This window comes from Oryzias melastigma, linkage group LG5 (genome assembly GCF_002922805.2).
Source record: "Oryzias melastigma strain HK-1 linkage group LG5, ASM292280v2, whole genome shotgun sequence".
NCBI lineage: Eukaryota > Metazoa > Chordata > Actinopteri > Beloniformes > Adrianichthyidae > Oryzias > Oryzias melastigma.
This window is the reverse complement of record NC_050516.1, coordinates 21,427,328-21,446,006: the sequence shown is the minus strand read 5'-3', so window position 1 is coordinate 21,446,006 and position 18,679 is coordinate 21,427,328. Positions and strand designations below refer to the sequence as shown.

The 18,679-nt window shown below is 37.4% G+C and overlaps 1 protein-coding gene across 1 annotated transcript in view; it reads right to left on the bottom strand.

The window, feature by feature from the left end:
* The window catches only part of slc12a5a (solute carrier family 12 member 5a), a gene marked incomplete in the record, with an annotated part of 148,271 nt that extends 129,854 nt beyond the window's left edge, over positions 1–18,417 (bottom strand). The window contains 1 exon segment of the mRNA XM_036211983.1: positions 18,228–18,417. Coding sequence (XP_036067876.1) covers positions 18,228–18,387 — 160 coding nt within the window.
* Between the last annotated feature and the right edge of the window lie 262 nt (positions 18,418–18,679).

The window sequence follows — 18,679 nt, the reverse complement described above, 5'->3', positions numbered from 1 at the left end:
ATCTAATAACCCCCTGGGTGACTTTTTGACTTTGTTTTGACTTCTTAGGACTGTGTTTTTGTAGCCATTACAACAGGGTCTGGGTTGGTCCCCAACCGGGATAAAATACAGGGTTGTGTCAGAAAGGGCAAGTGTCGCTGTGGCAACCCTTGAGAAAATATGTAGAAAAGTAAATAACAACCATTGACTGTATATAACAAACTGGACTGAGTGACCCCTCCCCCCTCTTTTTCCAAATGAGAAGTACCTGCTGGCTCCCAGAAGACAAAATTTCATTTCAGAGGAAGAGGTGTGGACCTCGACCAATCACTGTCGACTGGCTCCAAATGAGGTATTGCGAAAAAATGACAACTGAATTGGCTTTGTTTGGTGGAACCGGAAGTAAGCCATTTTCTATAGGTGATGGCCCAGCCAATCTGTCCAGTTCCTATTTACAATCAATGGCAACAACATAACTACAACATATTGCCAAAGAGATCAACTCAAAGCAGTCTTAGAATTTCTACAAGGGACATTTGTTCCAAGGGAAAAAAAAAACAAAACCATGTTGAGAATTGATTTATTTAGATCAATGACAAAAATATAATTATATTAGTATTTATATAGATGGTCTCTTTTGACACATGGAGTCCATTTCCACCCAAAAGACAATGCATATTTATGGATAGATAACTAAAGGAATCAGATGTAAATTGATCAGGAATGCAATCATCTGAAAATGTTGGTCTCCTCGTCTTGTTCCATTTTCTGATTTTTTTTTTTGGAGAGCATATGTTCCAATCAGGGTTTCATGTTCTACATTTTCAACTTGGTACATATTTTACATTGTATGTTGTCGTAACAAGGATTTTTGGGGTATTTTGTCAAGAAAACACACACTGCATTGCTGTTAGCCTATATTTAAACTCCGTGAGGAGCATCGATTGCATATGAGAACTGGCTTGAGTGAGTGTTGTGTCACCTATAGAAAATGTCAAGTCAATTCATTTGCCATTTTTTCATGTTATGACCGTCACCATGCTGTAACTTTAGTAAGCAGTGATTGGTCGGAGTCGGTCTAAGATAACTTTTCTACCCTCTACCATTTGAAAGCGGGCTCAGGAGAATCTGTCAAATGCTTCAAATGTCCGACATTCTTTTACTGAGGCTGTTCAATAAAATAAATAAATAAATAAATAAATAACTTTTACTGAGGCACCTCATTGGTCAGTTTATAAAACTACAAAATAAATCAAATAAGCATAGACACAGTGTGAAATATTGGCTTTTCAAGATGAAATTTGCATCTATTAATCGTACATATGGTATACTCAGAATATTACTTTTCCTAAATGAAGGAAAGTGGAGAGTGACAAACAAGCTTGTATTATTTGATTCATTCTTATTTTTCCCATTATTTTAACCCATCTTAACAACGGAAAAAGTTGTTTGATTCATTAAAAACAAAACAGTGAAATTCACAAAAATATACCTTCAATTCGTCCCCTTTTTGAGAGGATAAAGAGTTTTTCGAACAAATGTATAATTATATTTATGTTTCGGACTCAAACTGGCAACCCCAACATTTGAAACTTTGTATAATTTTCTCTGTGAACACAATGATAGAGCTCTGACCAAAAAGAATCTAATATAATAAAAAATGAAAAAGAAAAAAAAAAACTACAACCAAAAGTGATGGTAAAAATCTTCCCAGCAAAAACTTGAGTGTACAGCAGTAAGCTACACAAGTCAACAAAAAAGTCAAATTCCTCAACATGTTATCCTTGTGCCACCTCTTAGATTGTTATATTGCCATAAAAATTTAATTACAGTGTGCTGCATTATAGATTTCTGTCGATGCCTCAGAGGTTCAAATATGACAAATGTTCCAACAAAACCATTTGGTGGAGCGCAAAATAACTGTCAGGGAAAATAAACCCTTGTGTATTTTCAATTCAGTTTAAGTTAATTCAGATAATTTACAAAACTGAAGTGTGGAACGCACACACTCGCACAAAGATGCACACATTTATGCACGCACACACATAAATTTAAGGCACACACCACTTTGATTCAAAATGCCACTTTTAGGAGGTGTAGATAGGCATAAAACACAAACATGTGCAATGGAGTGTAAATGATTGCTTCTAATAATGTTTATGTACTGAGTCGCCACCCCTTCCAATCCTGCAGTCTTTTCATTAATAAACTATTCACTTGCCTGGAGAGCAGTTCAAGCATGAAAGACAAAAGAGTTACATAATGCAAACATTAAATTCTAAATATCAGACTTGGCTGTGGATTTTCACAAATGAGAGTGCAGCCTGTACACAGGTATGTCCAGATAAAAACATGCTTCAAATTGGCCTTGATTAAATTTCTGCAGCAATAGTTAGCTATTGTGCTTTTAATTGTACTGCACGTGTGAAAAACAATCAGAATGATACTTCTGTTGTTGAGATGAAGTTAAAGACTATTAATAACTTTCTGTCAAATATGTGTCAAGACCAGTTGAAAGTCACAGCAACACAGAACAAAAATACACAATAGATAAAGCTGCAGTCTTTAGAGTAGGGCTGCCACGATTAGTCGACTAATTGACCACTAATCAACTATTAAAATAGTCAGAAACTAATGTAATAGTCAATTAGTCAATACTTTATATTATATGGAGTCAGAGGAGGGATGGGCAAACTTTCCTACTCGTGGGCCAGAAAGGGTTCTAAACTTTGACTGAAGGGCCGGACCAGGAGCAGATTTGTGGCTTGTTCCGGTAATATACCTGTAAAAGAAAGAAATAACACGGGATCTGGAGAAAAACATGCTTTAATCTTGATTGAAAATTACTTTAAAGCAGAACATTTTGGAGTTTTCAGTTCAAATCTATGTTTTTTTGTTCTTATTTTAGTGCCATTTTCACCAACGGGTTGATGGGTGAATAACTCCATGTAAGGGAAACGCTGCATTCATGTGGTGTCATTTTAATCGGAAAAATGGCTATCCGACTTGGAAATCATGCTAGAATATTGGAAAAAAAAAACAAAAACAAACTCCCAATGCAGACTTACTGCCTGTACCTTAACAAAGGGACATGGTTTGGCCACCCCTCAGTCAGAGTATAGTAAAACTTGAACAAAGTTGTGAGCATTCAGCAAAAAAATAAATAAACCACTTTTTTTTATATTTGAGTCAGTGAGCCCAAAACTTTATCTTTTGTGAAAAATTGTTCCCTGTTTCAGATGCCGACCTCATTTGGTTTAATCTTGTTTTAATGCCAGAAACTATTGAAGGACAGAGGCTGCACGATTCAGTAAAACTATCATCTTCGTTGTCTTTATTTTTAGTTAGTTTAAAGCTAATGAAGATTACGATGTGTGCTTTACATAAATTTTGCGGATGACCCGATTAGTCAAAAGATCGGAAAAAATAATAAGTGATTAGTCGACTATTAAAATATTTGTTTATGGCAGCCCTACTTTAGAGTGAAGCAAACCAGTCTCTTATAAATTTTGTTTTTTTTCCACTATTATGCCTGAAATTGCCAGAGAATTACCAAACCTAAACAAATGCCTCAGATGCCGACTGCAGTTAAACAGTCAAAGCAAACTCATGTGGCATTTGTTTAGCCCTTTGACTGCGACACAATTCCCAAACCTAAACAAATGCCACAGTTGCTGACTGCTGGTAAAGCGTCCATAGCAAGGCAGATCCATATGGCTCCTTTAGGTTACCCCCAGCTGAGCCAGTCACCAGGTGGTCAATGAGTCCATCCCCTTGGTCTCAGAGAGAGACACCAGTACTACAGCACAAGAAAATTCAATTTTGGTGAATAAATAGCCGTTAGCCTGAACCATCCTCCAGATCCTATTTTCAAGGGATGCAGGGACTTGTTTTGGCGACATATCGCAATACTTTGTTTGCCAATAATTGTACCAATTTAAACTGCTGACAAGACGATATTTAGCTAATTATTTATGAGTGTCCTTCAGCATCTAACTTTTGTTTTCCACCCAAACCCCCAAGTTGGTAGCACAAGACACTGAGTCTCTTTGAACAGCTTGACACAGCAACCAAAACAACAACAGGAGAATCTCATGAAAACCACCTTGTGTTAAATGTTAAGTCAGCCTCACAGCTTCTTTTATGAGACATGTACTACTTAGTTTTTCTTGGAATGGGTACTGAACCAAAACTCTATGCCAGGATCAGTATACAGTTGCAGTGCTTAATGTTGAGATCATTAAGTAAAATTAATTTTACAATATTTTGAAAATGAAAGATGTATTAATATTCGGGTAGTTTTTTTTCTAAGTCATGCTCTTAAAAAAATAAAAGTGAAAAATGTTTCTGTATACAGTCTTGGGATATATTACTATATGTATCATATTGTGAGACACATATCGGGTAAATATCGTATCGCCAGGCTCTTGCCAAAACACACCCCTGCTATTTTCTATGGAAGACCTTATGAAGGGAATTTGATATGGGAAAATTACACATTTGGGCTTTTAACCTATATGTAGAGCTGCCAGTTGAGGTGGTTTAGACATATGTCAAAAATGCCACCTGGATGCCGTCCCGGAGAGGCGTTACTGAGCTGTCCAACCAGTAGAAGACCCCATGGGAAGCTCGTTACACTTTAAAAGAATTATAACTCTTGACCAACCTGAGAATCCCTTGATTTCCCCAGAAGAGCTGGAAGAGGTCCCAGAGAGAGATCTGGGCATTCCTGTGGAAACTGCTGCCTCACCAGATTCTGGTCCAGATAGCAGCAGAAAGTGAAACAGTAGTTCCAGAGTCTAATCCCCATTGTTTTTTTTTTTCACTTATTAAAGAGTAGTTATTGCATTGCTTTATCTCTGGGGCTTTATAGAACAATTTCAGACATCTCTCATAATGAAGCTGGTTAATGCCTCAGACACAAACACATATAAATGTACTTAAAAATATGTAGAACTTCTTTATAAGTACAAAAATGAATAGAGCTACCCATCATTTAAGAATAAGCTGTTTTACAACAAGTTGAGAAGCATTTAAGACTGTAGTATATGCATAGAAATAAGTTCTCCAAAGAAAAAATAACACCAAAGGATTATGCTTGTTCCTTTTATTTAAAATGACTGTACATGCAGAGTATTCGTGGTAGACAGTCTGGTTGTTTGGCTCATTTACTAGGATTTGCATCTACCTTTCTGTAAACTTAAAATTAATTTTAAAAGAGCAAATAAATTAGGGCAAAAAGAAAAGTGAAGGCATGTGTAAGACCATGTTGGTGTGGGGTTCTGTGAAAGGCGTGTTTGAAAGGGAGACCTCTTTTGGGTATTTTGCCAAGGCTGTTGTGTCTCCGATATAATGGTAAGGCCACTGCAATGCACCAAAACCAAAGGGAGAAAAGGTGTATAGGTGAGAGGGTGAGTTAGGAGAGCAAGAAAGGAAGCAGAAAGGAAAGATGAAAAAAAGAACGCTGGAAAGAAAGAGCACCTGTCTGTGAATGTGCTCCATTGTGGTATTTTATCATACAATTAGTTTTTGCTCTGACAGCCCCTGCTGTTACCAAAAGACATCACAGAGTATTTGAGGACTGGGAGTGTCTCTCTCCAAAGTTGAACTTTGGAGTAAAAATGTTTCCTGCCTTAAAACTGTTTCTAAAAGCAACCTGTCAAGAAATAAAGATGGTGGTTAGATGTGATTGTTTGTGATTGATTGCTACACAGTCAGAGCCAGAACCATAAACTATTACTTAGTAAAGTGTCTAAAAACCCTTCTTATGAATGAACGTAAAACAGCAACAGCATATCTACTAAACTAGAGCCATTTGTGACCATTTGTAGTCACAAAATGGCACCTCTAAAAGGGTTAAAGGCTGACTACAGATTGAGAGATGGGGTCTGGATTTCATTTATGATAATGCATCTACTGTCAGTTCAGACTGAAGGGTACAGGAGGGTGTCCGCTCAGAGAGACTCCATCGTTTTGCTGAGAGACTTGCTGATGTGGGCAATGGCAGTGAAACCTAGAAATGTGCTAGTGGGAGAAACAGCCTCTCTGATCTGATTACTGAAATATTGCAACAAATATATTTCTACCAACAAGTGTGAAAAGTGTATATTGTCCTTTAGCAATAAAACTTTATAGCTCCTCCAACCAAAGGCTTAAATCAACTTGTTAATCTGGTCTTCAAGTGACACAAAACATATTTTTTACCATTGAGCAGTAACATTTATAGCTTACAATTTGCAAATGACCAATGTTTCAAGCTTCATTGTTAATGCTGCAATAACTAAGACAATGTTCAGCCTAAAGAGATGTGGAGATCTACATTACATTTGTTTGTGTTAGATGTGTAGACAGTTGTAATGCAAAGTTATAATAGAGGAGCACCTGAGACAAAAAGCAATTTCCCACCGTGGACTAATGAAGCATTCACATTTTCTTGTGTTGGACTTTTATAAGCATTTGTTTCAGCTAAACATGTAAGGTTTAGAAATGTTATCCCACTCTGGCCAGAGCTGGAGTTCCTTTATTGGTTTGGCACTATTGCACTGATGAACATGCCATACCTCCAACTCAACCCACAAGAAGATGAAGATATAAAACAGCTCCAGTGAGTCACTCACTCATTCTTCACCCATGTTCTTATTGCAGTGCTTTGGAAACCAGTTAATAAATATGGTTAAAATTCACAAAACAATATTTAAATCAAGAGAATATAATTAAAAATATGCTACCTAGTAGCAACTCATCACATTCCTTCTTTCATGGTTAACCTTTTCTAATTTAAAAGATGCCAGTACAATCTCTTGTCTAAAGTGTTTCCCAGCTGGAGTGAGTCAGAGGCTCACAGAGCACTCAGTACTCAGTGTGCAGCAGTCCTGGGGGACCGGATGGCTTGGTATAATTCCTGAATACCAGTCAAGCCCCATGGGGGTCCATGACCTGCATCTCAGGGCCTCTTGCTCTCTTGCTTCAGTCGCCTTGTATGTGGATATGTAGCAGTGGATGGAGCTTGAACTCTCACAAATTTAACACACATACACAAAAAATAATCACAATTGCATAACAAAAATCTTATCTTTGGCTCAAATGTCACCTTACTTAAAAACAAAAATTAAAGAATCATTTCTTTACTTCCAATTTAATTGACAAACCTTCCAGCACAGCAAAGTTCAGTGACCTGTCCTGTTGAGGTCAGCTGCTCACTTTGAGGAGAGCAGTCATGCATGGGAGGATTGGCTGCTTTAAAATCCTGATGGGGCTGAGTCGAACGTAAATCACCGAGCTACTGAATAAATTCAAGATGATGAAATCCCCAGTAACATCTAGATTCCCTGACAGTGACTAGTTCAGTAGAAACTCAAACACACAATACAGCTCATTTACTGGGAGGCTAAATGAAAGAAGAAAAGACAAAGACAAGGAAAACGGTTATGCTGTTTTATGCAAGACAACATCATTTATAGTTTTTAGGTAAAGCTTGTACACATAATGCCACAAGTTAATTTACTTTTAATTAAATTTTGGCAGAACTAAAAAAGAAATGTGACTGGAAGGGTTTTGTATTCATGAAATGCTACCGACAAAATCAATAAAGCCTTCACCACCTTTTTCAGAATCTATTGTTGAAATATGACAATGCGAGGCATTGTCTCTATGCAAAATATGCGTCAAAAGTAAAAAACAATACTCCTGTTTCATTAGAAGTGAATGGATCAGAACAGCTTTTGACAACCTTAGTTAAGTAGCATAGCTGGTATTTTTGGCTAAGATAAAAATGCAGCAGAAGCTCAATAAGGATGTAGGCATCCTCAAGGTGTTTCCAAGCAAATAAATTGACTTAACAATGGTAATAATCAGGAACACAAAGAAACCAGACAAGAGTGTTCTCTTACGACTCCAGAATAGCTTATGTACCGAGGAAAGTATTTGTTTTAGGGGATGTGCAGACCTGTGATAGAGGTGTCACAGTGAGAAGAAGTTGAAAGGATGCTCCACCTCTCCCTGCCAATTTTCTCTCCCCCCTCTGTTCCTCCCGTGTTAATGTCACAGAGGTTTGCCCTTCAGCCTGCCTGCATGTGAGGAGGATTTTGTCACTTTCTATCAATTACAACCCACCACACAGTCACACGCATACAGACGCGCACACACACGCCGCCCCGTGCTTGCTGACACCGTTACATAACAGCACAAGGATTTCTGGGCTGAGGGAGGTTTATACTTCGTGTCTCCCTAATTTCTTCTCTGTCAGCATGGTGCTGTTCCTGCTCTCATCCTCGGAAAACATGAAAGCACACTCACGCCTTCACATCTCCTGCCATGTGCTCTACAAGCTTCTTTCGTCATAAAGACGACAAGGACTGTTGTGTAATTCATTAGATTCCTCATTACTCAATCATATTTGGGCTTTTTTTTCTAAGCACACAGATCAGACTGGGGGAGAATGTATATGATCATCTTAACATACCAAAGAACAAAACTGCCCCCTGCTGTTTTAGCAAGGAAGTGCATGTAAGTTACTGCAGAGCAATTAAATTCACAGGCTCAGCTGGCTGGGTTTTTTTCCTCAGACATTTTCTGTTCAAGCAAAAAACACAAATATTCTAATGAAGCCTAAGCAAGTAATACATTTTATCTTAACATTAGGATGAAACCAATGGCACCATCAACAAAAGCTTGAACGCATTCACATGCAAAATTGTTCCCTTTTTTTAAACAGTAAACTGACTGCCCTCTGCCGTCTGCTTGATGTCATTTCTCATCACCCTACAAGATCGGTATCATAACAGTACATGTTTAGCAAGCTTCTTTCCTGCAATGCTGTTGACCAGAACGTTTATATGTTTCTAGATCAGCATTCAATAGCTCCTTTTCTGCAAAAAAAAAAAAAAATACAGTTTGAGAAATACATACCACAAGAGACAGAACGTACACAACCTGCCAAAAGTTTTACAACACGTAATCACCCATTTTACTAAAAGTTGTGTTTTTAGCATATTCTTGTAGGATCTGACTGCCCCTTAAAGTTTCAATGTTTAGTGCTGTTTGAGTGGTGTTTGGAAACTAACCACCATTTTTGCAGGACAATCTGTGTCTTCTTCTGTCTGATCTCATGGAATAAATCATGTCAAAAACACACTCATCTGTGTCCTTCTATCTAACATAACTTTATTTTAAACTGCCAACTAACACAATTTACAAAAGGCTAAACACAAAGAACAAGCTACATACATGCATGCAAACAGAAAAACTGATTTTTGTCTGCACTACTGTTTATATCTTGATTTATCATGAATCCACTTCTCAAAAAAGCAACTTTTTACCTAATTAGACTAGTAAAATGGTGTGTCTTTCATGTAACCTTCTGATTAAGATTTAGTGTGTGCAATGAAAGTATAATGCTTTGGAGGTTTATATAATTGCACTACTAAAAAAAAAAAACTGGGTCTCCACAACAAACAATTTGTTGCATGTTTTCTTATGTACACTGACGTTCTCTTCCAGTGAGCCGACTGTTTTGATAACCTTATAAAGCTGGAATATATCCTTGTGATATTACTAAAGTTCAATTTAATATTTTCACATGAAGTTGCAGGAAAAAAAATCATAAATTCAGTCTATTCAAAAATCTGTTTCCTTTCAGTGAGCAAATAGAAAATTTACTAGCAAAAAATAAAGTATAAAGAAACTAATCACAGCTTATACTGCATCCGTGAAGAGCACACTCAACTGAGTTACACATAAAGTACATAACAACAGGATGGCCGCAACTTCAAGGTTAAAGAGGCCGTTAGAGGCAGTCTCAGCAACGGCTCCTTCTTGGCATCATCAACCACATTGACTGAGCCAAGAGAGATCACACGTCCCTCAGGATCAATAAAAACAAGATGAAGGGCGATAGAATCAAAAATTGATGTCCTTGTCCAACAGCTAACAAAGGAACAAACACAAATCTAAGGTCCCCAATTAATAATGATTGTAGCAAATATATAAACATGAGCACTATTATGCCCCATTGATTCTTTAAGGAAAAATTACTTTAATCAAATGACTGATAAGACCAGTGAATAATTTTAACATTCTGTCTTAGGGCTCACTTAACATTAACCAATGCTGATCGGTAACCCTGCTTTTGGTCTGCTTAAAGGGGCCCTACCATGAACATTCTACTTTATTATGTTTTAAATGCATTTTATTGTTCATTCCTTTCTACAAAGAATCTCAAAGCAGAAATTTTGACGTGCTGACGTAAGCACGATGCCAACAGCTCCCTCCAGGAAGAGTCTGCTCTGACAGCCCCAAACCCAGACTAACACAACACTCGATTTCTCCACTGAGCCAGTGGTGATCAGCAAAAAAAACTTTCATTTCAAATGCAGAATACCATATATCTTCCAGCTGTGTCCTGTCTTCAATAAATTCCAGCTCAAATAGGTGTTCGTTACTTTAGATGCGGCGGTCCTTTAAGCCTTTTCGACATCTATAATATCCTTATTGTCAACCTAGCTCAAAGGTCTCCAACCTGAGGCTCCGGAGCCACATGGGGTCTTTTTTATCCCTCCATTAACAAGCAGATTATAAAACAAATGCAATATAAACACATTTACCAATGTATATTGAAACAGAACAATAAAACAAAAATAAGCATGATTACAATTTATAATAAAACAACTACACCAATGGTCTGGTTCTCTGATAGCCATCACATGATGTGTATATCAGTGGAACATCTGATGGAAAAATACCAGCCTGTTAATGTGAGCAAGATTGATGCTCCAGAATTAATTTTTTGGCAGCTTGCAAAAAACAGCGGAAGTCTGCTATGTTCTTGAGATTTGTTGGAAGTTCATTCCATTCCTTGACAGCTCCACAGGAAAAGGCCGACCGAGAGAAAGTAGATTTTCTTTCAGGAACACTGCAGTCACCTCTGGATACAGACCTCAACACTCGGCCCCTGAGCTGAGAGCATGGCTGTATAAAGTTCTTAAGAGGAGGTGGGGTAGTGTCATGCAACATTTAATCTACCAGGCGGATATCAGAGTACCTAATCAGTACCTGATCAAAACTTAGTATTATATGTTTTTCCAGAATAAAACAATGGTAGTAACGCCTGGATTTCTTGTTGAGAATTTTCAGAACCTCATTATGCAGGTTTTAGGACGATTACGGTAGCCTGAGACCATGATGTAATGCAATATAAAAGATACAATATGATCATGGCATTGAAATGATAACAGGTCTCTGATATGTTGAAAGTTGGCGATGTTAAATTTCAGAACAGTGCTTATCTTTTTAACATGATTTTTGAAGTTACGCATAGGGTCTAAAATGACACCTAGATATTTAAACTCAGCAACATTCCCAATCCTACGACTACCTACATAGACATTAGGAGGAACAGTTTAAACTTGTTTGTTAGAGAAGTATATAGTAACTGTCTTCTCTGCGTTCAGCGTAAGACAGGACTTATTAAGCCACTCCAAAGCATTTGTCTTTGCTATTGATAACTTCTCAGCAGCTGAAGTTTGCAAACAACTTTGTATATTTTATCTACTAGATAATAAACCAATGAAGTAATGTTTATGATCAGGTTAACAGAAGTAATGAGTAGAAAAAGGATCACGGTTCACCAAAGTGGACCTGAGCTTTAAAGAGAGAAATGCCATTTTTGTCTTGCATTATTTAAGACTTTTCATACCAGTACATTATCTGCACTGAAATTATCTTTTTCGGCACAGGATATCTTCTTTTTTGAAAGGAAGTCATGCGACCTCCTGTTATAATCTGCTATAAGTATTCATTCATTCATCTTCTTGTCCGCTTCTTCCCTTTCCGGGTCGCGGGCTTGCCGGAGCCTAACCCAGCTGCTGATGGGCGAAGGCGGGGTACACCCTGGACAGGTCGCCAGTCCGTCGCAGGGCCCGCTATAAGTATATATATATAAAAAAAAAAGAAAATCACATTTTGAGAAAATATTAGTTTCTCTATAGATTTCTGTTTTATTCATCCCAAAAAAGAAACATGATTTATTAAAACAAAAAAAAAAAACAAAAAAAAATCAAAAGAAGCTAATGGATGGCCTAAAAAGAACTGGTTTCTGTGCGCGGAAAGCTGATCCAGATAGTCAAGTTTGAATGAGAGAAGTGATTGGAGAGAGTGTGGAGACAACTGCTGAAGTTATGGAGTCATTCACTGCTTGTAAGAACAAATTGGATTCAATTTTGATTCAAGTGGTGTACTCAGTGTGAACAAAATGATCACCACCCACATCAATTGTATTGTGGTCCTGCTGTAATATTTGTTTTGTTTTGCTTTTTATAGTTCTGCTCGATCTCATTGTTTTTTTCATACTTATGGCTCTTACTTTACAAACTAAATGCAAAAAACTAAATGCAAAAGTCTAAATGGAAAAGTCTAAATGGAAAAGTCTAAATGGAAATGTCTAAATGTAAAAGTTGGAAAAGTCTTAATTGTTAGATCAGGTTTAATTAACCGTGATGTCAGTGCCAAATAGAAATACAAAACATACACATATATAATGCACAAATAATTAATTTAAAAAAACACCAGAAAGCCTCAGCTATTGTATCAAAACATTTAATAAAATATTGTAAAATGTCGTGTGATCCTCTTTTTTTTGTTATAGTAACAAGTACTGACTGTCAAAACATTTCATATTTTAGTAAAGTGTTTGAGCAAAGGTACGTTACCTTTAATCACATAATGAAATGGGAGTAGAGTCTTTGAAAAAAAAAACACAAATGCTATAGATTCAATCACTTCTCATTTACCAAGAGAATTGATTTTAGTCATTGATGGGAAAAAATGCTGAGAGGACATTTTATATCACCTAATTGCTCAAAAGTAGCTAAAGGCATAAAATGGACCACCAAGCCTTTTAGCAAAATAAATAATAAAGCTTGTTGAAGTAGTAGTCCCAAGCTCTTATTCCCTCCCCAGAGGTCAGCTCCTGTAATAGTAGGTATTTGTCAGAGCACTGCCATATATCAGACGAGAAGGCATTAATGTGAGTTTCTATGGTAACCATAGGTGCAATTAGACCTGCACATCCAGGGCTGCAGACAGCCAATGTTTTCTCAGCAGGTTCTGTTTTAGTTCAGTATTTTTTGGGAGCACATGGTTCATACTAAATGAGAGTGGCCGTATGCAAAGCAAGCCCTGATTTTATACACATGGATCAAGATAGAAAAAATAAATTTTATAAGAATATTGGTTCTTGACACATAACACAAAACTCTGGGAAGAAATTAAACACTAATCAGGTTATCAGGTACGTGAAGCATAGCAGGGTTGTATTAATCACTGGAAAGTATCCCCTTCAAAGCTAACCAAACCTAAAAACATCCCACATTGCAATCTGTTCCACAAAGTTCTTTTCACTGAATGTTGTTTGACATTTCAAAATGACCAAAGACTTCCCTGAAGCCTTCACCTGGCATCAGCATTATAGAAACCTCTGTTACTACCGTTTCCTCTGCCAATCTTTAATTATTAAACACTACCTGCTCTTCTATGCTCAACTCTTGAAAGCATACAGTAGTTAACATCTTCTGTGAACTGACGACCCCATGACCCTTCACACCTGTCAAGCTAGACAAGGCTTTTATTTCAAGCCATTACCTGAAATATGTTTTTCCAACTAAGCTCTTGATCTATTTCCAACATACTGTTTTCATAACCATGCTGAGAAATGTCTTTAACATTGATGACTGTTTAAGCTATATTTTAGATATTAAAACATGGACAGGAAAGAACCTTCTAAAGCTCAATCGAGACAAAACAAATATTTTAATTCTTGGTTCTGATACTGAGAGAGTATCAGAGTATTTATTTATCTAATCATAACTTGAAAGTCAGCAATAAAGTCTTTTTGAGATTTTTGATGCAGATCTTTAAAGGACACGCAAACCAAGCTACAAATGCTGCCTTTTGCCATCAAAGAAACATTGCCCAAGTTAGACCCTTTCTCTCCAGAGCCAATGGTTATATCTAACACAGGCGTTTTTAACTCCAAGAATAGATTAAATTTCTTGTAGTGACGTCTCGTGCGTTCCATTTTGGAAGTCGAGCCCAATTTGTTACAGCTGGAGGATATAATCATCAACTTTGGTGCAAGAGGAAAAGCCACTAAATCTCACCATGCATTGCTGTTGGTTGTCACAACAAAAAAACTTCAAATTCATGCTTTTCATTTTACAGTTTCAGCATGATAAAGATAGAAACATGAATTGTTTTTGTATTTTGTCAATATATAAGAATACACCTTAACAATATGTAACCCAGTCTTTCACCGAGCACACCACGACCTCTTCAGCACGACCTGTTAATTTTATTATTTATGTATTTTATGTGAAGCCCTTTTAGGTGTTTTGCAACAAGAAAAGTGCTGTATAAAAAAGTTCAATTTGATTTTTTTTTATTTCAGCACATTTATAAACTTCATGCTTGCTATACTGTCTATCATCATTCTTGGTTTAAATATTCCATTAAAAAAAATTATATAAAAAAAAAATTAATCACCATGGTTTCCTTTTCAAAACACGTTTCTCTGTCCTAGGTTTTGGAGAAGGTCATGGTCTCACAATCACCGCCAGCAAAATAGCGTACTGTGTGAATTTTAGTCTGGTTTCAGATCTCAGCACAGCAGTGAGTCGGCTCTACAGAGTATAAACTCCCAACCTCTCTCTGCTGACGCTAGTGTACACTCAGTCCTAATTTTACTTGACCTTGGTGCCGCATTTGATACTATGAATCACCTAGGTCCCATTAGACTTCCCTGTAAAGAGTGAATATTGAAAAACTGAATGCTTCACCTCCTACTTGAGTGGCAAGAATTTCTATGCCAGGTTAGGTAACTTCACCTCTTCACCAACAAGTCTCTTACATAGTGCAGAGAAAGAGATTTGATCTGTAGTGGGGGGAAAAACAACATTTAAAGCCTTAGAACATTACAAAACGCAAACAGTTTATCAGTTTCAAAAAGCTCCATGGTCATTGCTCCAAAGTATTCATCATTGCATTGATTAATCAAGCAAGTCCTAAGAAGGTAAGGTATCTAACTTCATGTTGCCTCATATGGTTTTGGGGAAGTCTCTGCTAACCTCCAACACATTTCCTGTAACAAGTTCCAAATTTTTCCCCCACTGCCCCTCATCCTCTTGTCACTGTTAAGAACAGTGCTGCCAAACATCTGACTGTTATAAAACAAGAGAACCACATTATCAACAAATTTGCCAATCTCCCTAATCTAAATGTTATTACTGATGGATGGCTCAGATGGTTGATGCGCAGAACACCTGGGTTCACTTCTCAGTGGGCCCAGTTGCATCCAGTGTGGGTTCTTAGCATAGACATTTATATAAACTGGACATAACAAGGTTTTGATGTCACCATTGGAAAAGCCTTACCTTACCATCACTTTCTGACACGTCTACCGCCATATTGCAACCAATTGCAACCCGTTGACAGCGATTAGTCCCAGTCAGTCTGAGTCACGTTTTTTAAGGAGAATTACTGTTGCCAATCATGAGTGAGCTTGTTCGTAATCCACACCCCTCCCACTGAAAGCAGCTGGGAGGAATCTGTCAATCAAATGTTCGAGGTGGAACCAACGGGCACCACATGCTTTTACTGAGGCATCTGACTGATCAGTTTATATCTTGAATAACTTCCACTAAAGAAACAATATCTAAAAAAAAATTAAAGAAAGGTTGTATTAAGAAGAATGCATCAAGCAAGAATGGCTATTCTGACAAATAGAATGACTGAGTAATAACTGTCTATTTCTCAATGGAAGTCTATGGGACTTTGGCCTTCTTGCAACCAGCGAGTACTTCCTATTTGGACTACGAGAGGGGAGGAGATAGTCCATTGATTACACGGTCTATGGCTCTTAGGCATAACCCTCCACACTTACTATGTATCCACAAGGGGATCTAAGTCTGGGTCTCCCTGTCTCGGACCCTAGTCTGGATAAATACAGGTTTGTCCCAAAAATGGCATCCAGCTTAAAACTCTCTGTCAAACCAAATGTGTGGGTCAGTGAAAATACCTCAAAAGATGATTGGAGTGAGTCTTTGAAGACTACAATAAGAAAAAAAAAACACTGTCCCTCAGCCTCCAGGAAGGAGGAGCAACCCTACAAAGGAACCACTCCTTGCTAGCACTGTGTGACTAATGTTGACAGAGTTGGTGACCAGAAGACGTCCCCAGAAAGGTATTCAGGACTGGATTGGATCCCCAAGCCATCTGAACTGGCTCCACTCAAAGTGGAGGAGTAACAGTTCTTCTCTGAGCTCTGACAGGGTGACAGAACTCCCCACCTATCTCTAATGGAGAACCCAGCCACCTTATTCCACTACCACTAATTTCCGGTGCTTTTACCCAGGACGTCATTCTTTTGATCACAACCTAGAGCTCATGGCTGCAGATGAGAGTTTGAACAAAAATTGACAGGTAGATTGAGAGCTTCGCTCACTGAGTCAACCCCCGGCACAAAGACCGCATGACTGCGGATGCTGCACCAATCCACCCATCAATCCCCCCTCACTCGTGAACAACACTCAATATTATACTCCTCCACCTGGGGCAGAGGCACTCCATCCACCCAGAAAGTCATGTCTTTTTAATGGAAAAGCAGGGAGCAAAATCAGCACAATAACAAACCAATGATTGTAAAGATTGTAGTGTTTCTCTGCACAGTGATGTGGGCGTGGCCGACTTTTAAAGCATTGTCTGATGGGTGCGGCCAAATTAGCATATTGCTAAATATTTAGATTCAACATTTAACTTTAGATTTAAGTTGAATTTAAATATTAAAATTTTGAGTTTATTTTAAGTTATTTCTAACATAAACCTTGATATATTGTTTACATTGAAATTTTGATCTAAAATTTGATTTTAAATTGTAATTTAACACAAAAAATGTATATATTTAGCATTTAATTTTAACATTTATTTTAAACTTTTATTGTCACCATCTCAATGTGCTTTAAAATGTAAAACATAACACATTCGTTTTTAATAAATTCTAACCTAAGGGTAATAAAAAGGCTGCATATATTGGAAAAGTTTATTAATTTTGACAAAACTCTCAAATTTGAACTTTTACATTTAGGGCCCCATATTTATAGACTTTTTGTAGACTTTTTTCATATTTTTAAGTGAGTCAGCTTGGAGTACAGATAAATATTATTTTGCCTGATATCTGATGAAACAAAGCTCTACCAAAGACAAAAAATGTATTATAACAGAATTATGAAGAGTTATGGCAGTCATGTATAAAATGTTTAGTGAATGCCTAGTATTAATTGATAAACTGCTATTAATATAATTTTTATTTTCTGTGTCAAAGTTGAATAGGTATTAAGCAGTAGGCTTTCATAAGTGACAACTTCTACCAATCTCCTTATAGAACTTATTATTTTCCTAAGTTCTGTCAAATTAAGATTTTTTTCCATTAAATAAAAAAGGATTAGATGACTGAATAAACGATTATTGCTTTAAGTGAGAGTATTAATTCATTTGTTGCTGAAGTTATAATATGCTTGAAATAAAACAAACATAAATAACTAATTTGGAATTTAAAAAAACAATGTTGACATAAAATGATGATTGATAAATAATTAGTTCTTACACTAAAACCACCTGAAGGAATTTTGGTATAAAAACAACAACAAATGTTTACTTTGAAGGAAAAACAAATGGTGAATTTCAGGATCAGAATTCATCTGTTAGGTAAAAACTAATCTGATTTTTATTCGTGTTACAATAAATAAACACAAATAAACACCTTTAGGAATAACTAAAATAAAAACCATTCATTTTAATATATTGTTTTTAAACAATCACATTTATTTTACTCCTCATGTAAACCAATCTCATGTGTGATACCTCCAGTCAAAATAAATAAATAAACACGTTGCACCAATATACCGCATAGGCTACTAGTAAAAGGACACAACACAATCGACAACAAAGCTGTCAAAATATCTGCAAAAACATCTGGAAATAATTCAATTTCTATTAAAATGCATGAATTATTTCCTTGCTTTTTCGACTATTTGCTTTTTGACAACTAAAGATCAAAAACCCGGTGTGGTTAATAGAGATTCCATACACTGAAGCGAAGAAACGTGAGTTGACAGAATAAGACACAGGTGTCTGGAATGCTAGCTTGGAGCCAACAGCTAACAAACATCCCTGAAGAAACCGGCGTGAGGGTCTCCTCCTACCTTTCAGCACCACCACCACCTCTGCCCCGGCGGCTGCCTCCGTCTCCGCGGCGCTGCTGCTCGGAGGTTCGTCCCCCTCGAACAGCTGGTTCACCTCGCCCTGGATGTCGGTGGGGCGCGGGTCGCCGTCGCTCTTGGAGACCGTGAACCTCTGGCTCATGGTTGTCGACCGGGAGACAAGCGTCGAGTCTTCTCCTTGCCACGGTGCGGAGTGACACGCTCAGACAAAAACAGACAGATAAAACACACCCTGGGCTCTGTAATGTGGCAGTCCACTGCAACGTTGAACTTAAATTGCTCTATCATGAACAGGTAAAGCGCTCTTTGTCTGGATGTTGGAGATGTAATGCAGAGTGGAGCATCTCATCAACCGGTGTCTGCAGGCAGCCGCGCACATGGGTCCTAATGCCGACCATTTTTTTTTTTTAATAATTGTTGCATTGACTAATGAT